Raw genomic sequence first — 4,748 nt, forward strand, 5'->3', positions numbered from 1 at the left:
ATAATTTACGGATTAAGTTACGTCTAAATGAATTTTATTCTTAGACAATTGTGTCAATTATTGCGAAAGGAATCATGTGGCGTTTCTCTTTGGTGTTCATAATTCTTAAGTGATAAGAAAAAAGATTTTTGAGATTTGTTAGCATAAAATTTTATATTATCGATATCTTTAACAATTAAAATAACTCATATTAATTGTAATCACGTAAATGTATCACGATGATCCACGTGCAGATATGGCTTGTAAAGTTTTTTTAACAAGCTAGCCTGCACACGCACATTGAAACTGTTAATGGAAAGAGCGCAGCATCATAAAATAGGACATTGATGTTTTCAGAATCTTTAAAGAGTAACATCATTATTTATATATTAAGACTAAAGATGCAAAGAAACTTGAGAAATTATCAAATAATAAAGTTATATTTTCCACGCCAAAACGTTCAATGGATAGAGTCACCACTTTGCCAGCAGTTATTCTGCATGGTGATATGATTCTACTCATGATTAGTAGTAAAAGTTTTTTGCATCTTTCCGAGGTAATCAATTTGTACTGCAACTATGATTCAAATAATGATTAATAAATAGCAGTAAAACTGAAAAGTTTATGTTCACAGTTCTTGCAGCTTTTCGATTTTTAGAATGTTGATGTTTCAAAAAGATAACGAGAGTTCTTGAACGAGCCCAAAAGGACTTCATTTCTTACATCGATTTATATGGAACGACGCTGTAATCCAATAAAAACTGAGCTCACCAAAATTGAAAAAAAAGAGTGAAAAAGGTGAGTTGAGCAAATAGCGAGAGGTGCTACTATGTCTTTCGCGTCATTTAACTTCATCAGTATCTGAAACATACATTTCCTTTTGTATTATTCCGTATTATATGAAGAATTTTCAATGATTCAAGAGAAAAAACATCTAGATCAGAAGATATAAATACTATTATTAATACTCATTAGATAAAAAAGTATCTTTTCTGCTATAATCTTCATTGTAAAATATAACATATAGAAATTGGAACATATCTGAATATCGCATATGGTATACTGCCACCGATCATATTCAAACTAATGCTAATCAAGAATATATTGGCAAACGAATCGATCAGTTCTGCGAATCTACAATGAAATTTGAATGCAGTTACAAAGAATAGAATATAAAGTACACATTATTAGAATTAAAAAAAATAACATGTACTTTATTACATGCAGATGCTTGCCTAAGCAACTGAAAGTTTTTGTTGTAATCATGTTGTTATCATTCATCTTGTGGGGCTTCATATTAAAATTCTCATTAATATCCTTGCCAATATATTCCAGCATGTGTCTGGAAATCACTAAAATGATAATGTTCTTGGCAAATTATATGTTCAGATCGACTTTATTTAAACTGAAATTAAGAAGAACCGAAATAAGCAATATAGGAGAATCTGGGGCCGATTGTGTCATAAAAGTTGATTTTTAAAAGTTTAAACTCAATCAATACATGACGTATTTTTACTGTAGATTGCTGTTGCGCTAAAAGTATCTTGTATATTGCAATGACTTTTAAAAAAATGAAGTTGGTGAGTAAATTTTTGTTATCTCCTTCCATGGTGGAATTAGACAAGATTGTATTCTCGAAGATGCGCAAAAATAAATTAGCATGCATGTATTTTGCATCTAAATGCAGTTAACATGAATAAAAAAATTTTAGAAAAATAAAAGTCGCGCTAGCATTTAGAGGCAATTTTTGATTGATCGTACCGCCATATTATGCATCTTGTCCGTCGTGATCTCCTTTGTTTTATCAGTTCTTAGAATTACCTATCGCAATTTCTTTGTAATCATAAAAATGACATGTTTTTTTAAGTTAATTAATCATTATTGTAATAAAGAATTTTGAATATAATCTCTCTTAGAAAAATTGTGAATACAAACTATCTTACTAAAAATGATAAAAGCTTTTTGACTCATATTATTCGATTTATTTTATAAGAAATCTGACGTGATGGACATCTTTCGATGGCGAAATTTGAATTTAGTGCTTTCGAATTTACTAAAAAATATTTGTCATGATCGCAACAGGAAAAAAAAGTCAAATTTTGTCGGATAGTGTTATTATTATTATTATTTTACTTACATTAATACTATAATATTATTACTATTATTTCTCACATATGAATTAAAATAAATCTGCGTTTTTCATGTTTTATCCATTTAAAATATGTCACCAACCCTATGTTATTTACAACGTGTGACAATTAACTCTAAGTACGTGATTAATTGTCACATTTTTGCAGCTTTATTTAAAATTAAATTAAATTAAATTAAATTAAAAACTTATTTATATGATGATGTATTCAAGTAATCTTTTTTAAAAATACTCAAGAGATTTAAATATATAAGCATTATAACATATATAATGTTTAAAAATTTTACATCCATTTTTTCGATAAACAATTATTTAAAAATTGACAATCGGTTTTGATCTTTTCTATCAAAGTTTTTTGTAATGTCGATCATGATGTTTGTTTCCTATTATCAGTTTTTAAAATATTCTTTCTACCCTATTATATTTTTACCCTACAATCAAGAACCGCAGGCATGTTGAATCAAATCGAAATAGAAGCATCAATCGTGGCGGTCACATGAGAGTATACAGTTAGATAATAATGAATCACTATCGGATAGAAGTACTGATCTATTCTGTAGCCGTATTCCACGTGGAAAGACAGTTTCATTGCGACCAATCTAGTCGAGTTTGATGTATCCGCTATCATTATTAACACCATTGACTAGAACATGTAGAGCAATCCCGTCGAAATCATAAAGACTGGAAACATATGAGTAATACAAAGAGCATCGCTGGAAGATTTTATTAAGTTACTAGAAAAGAGTTTTCTAGCAAATTTTCAATTTTTTTATGTACTCCAAGAGAATATTTACCAAAATGAAACTTAATCTATTTTCTTTTTGACGCACCTGCATAAAATATCGTCAGATATTGATCATGTATAGCATGTCGTTGCAGAATAGCCTTTTCATTATCCGATTTTAATCCGACAACCAATCGTTTGTATCATTTGAAGACAGGCTTCTATTTACAAACACACATCTGTCTTTTTTACCATACAATGATATTTGTTATTGGCCAGTAAGAATTAGACTACGTGACATTAATCGCATTAATAAAATTTGCATATATAATCACATTATTTACTTTCTTACTGTTTGTCATCAAGCTCGCTAATTTAAAGCTGAATATTATTGTGATTAATATCGTTGGCATTCATTACATTCAAATAAATCATCGAGATCTGTCAAAGTGATGTGGACATACAATAGCTATATTATAAAATATATATAGATGTTGTAAAACATTGATGAGATGCATTCTTTCTAAAAGGTAGAAAATCTGAGCATCAAGATATTTTTGTTTAGCAAGAAAGATAATATTTTTATGAAAGCAGCTGGTTAATAATTGGATACTATTGAGTAAATGCCACAAAGAGCGTTGCAAATTTTATAGAAAAAAATATATATTGATAGATTTTATATAAAAAAATTTGATATAAAGAAAATAAAAAGTTCCTTGAGATTCATGTCATTATTCTTTTCTGACGTAAAGAAAATTATGTATCATGGGTATAAGAATGATCGAATGGATCGTTAACGTTGATATAAAATGCAGATATCTATTGCGAATTGGAATGATACGGTCACAATCCTGCTAACATCATGTATAATCTATGAATAGTCTAATACCGACTTTGCAAAATGTCCTTTCGTTCGATCATTCTTAGAAATACTAGGAATACGAATTATATCAATGATACTTGCTTTTTGCGTAGCCATCAAGCGAAAGATTTACGAGCTATTTAATATTTTATGTCAGTATGGGCTAGAATAATGTATAAAACATTTTATCTTTTCGATAGCTCTTTATCTTAATACTTTTGTATGCGAAATAATAAGTGGAATCATATTTAAAAAAAAATTATATAACATAATATTTAAAAAATGAAGGTAATCTTCATATCTTTTTAACTGTTCTACCTAGAAAAAAATCGGTAACCATAATATATTCTTCTCGAAATCGTTTACTTTCATCTTTCGAAATCATTTTTTCGTCTCATCAAAAATAAATGAAAAATTCAAAGTTTTTAATTTAATTTAATTTAATTGAACTTGTGCATAAGTAAACTTCTAAATATTGTGAAAGGTTATAGTACATCTATATGGAGAAAAGGATAATGCTATTTATTGTGAAGAAATGTATGCATTTATTTTTACACATATAATATTTAAATTTTGTTATAAAATTGAAGAAAAATATTAGGAATTATTGAAAGAAATAAAAGTATTTAATAATACATACAATTCTTATTCTATTAAAAAGTATTTCAACTTAGACAGTTTTGAATAAATTATTTTTGAATAAATTATTCATTTGCCAAATCATCACTGGAGAGAACGAAACATAGTGAGATAAGATATAGACGTTTTTAAAACCTTTAAGAAATAAATATAATAAAATATAACAAAATAATTGAAAATACAGGAATAGAATATATTTATAATATATAATATATTTATATTAGGTACAACTTTGCTTCCGCCGTTTTCCTATAAATGGCTTTAGCGGTAAGTGGTGGTCGAAATAAATAGATCATAGACGTCATACAATAAACTTGGGCATCTGTCAACATAACCCCATAGAAACATTAGTCGATTTGTGTCTGCATCATAAAATTATTCTCGATTGAAAATGT

The 4,748-nt window shown here is 27.8% G+C and overlaps 1 protein-coding gene and 1 pseudogene across 1 annotated transcript in view; both read right to left on the reverse strand.

The window, feature by feature from the left end:
• Nucleotides 1-357: 357 nt before the first annotated feature.
• LOC108685215 lies at nt 358-1,317 on the reverse strand (annotated as a pseudogene).
• Nucleotides 1,318-4,437: 3,120 nt separating this feature from the next.
• LOC108685216 (odorant receptor 13a-like) overlaps nt 4,438-4,748 on the reverse strand; it is a 3,156-nt gene continuing 2,845 nt past the window's right edge. The window contains exon 6 of the mRNA XM_018189902.1: nt 4,438-4,488. Coding sequence (XP_018045391.1) covers nt 4,438-4,488 — 51 coding nt within the window. The remainder of the gene's footprint in view (nt 4,489-4,748) is intronic.

This window comes from Atta colombica, unplaced genomic scaffold (assembly GCF_001594045.1).
Source record: "Atta colombica isolate Treedump-2 unplaced genomic scaffold, Acol1.0 scaffold149, whole genome shotgun sequence".
Taxonomy (NCBI): Eukaryota; Metazoa; Arthropoda; class Insecta; order Hymenoptera; family Formicidae; genus Atta; species Atta colombica.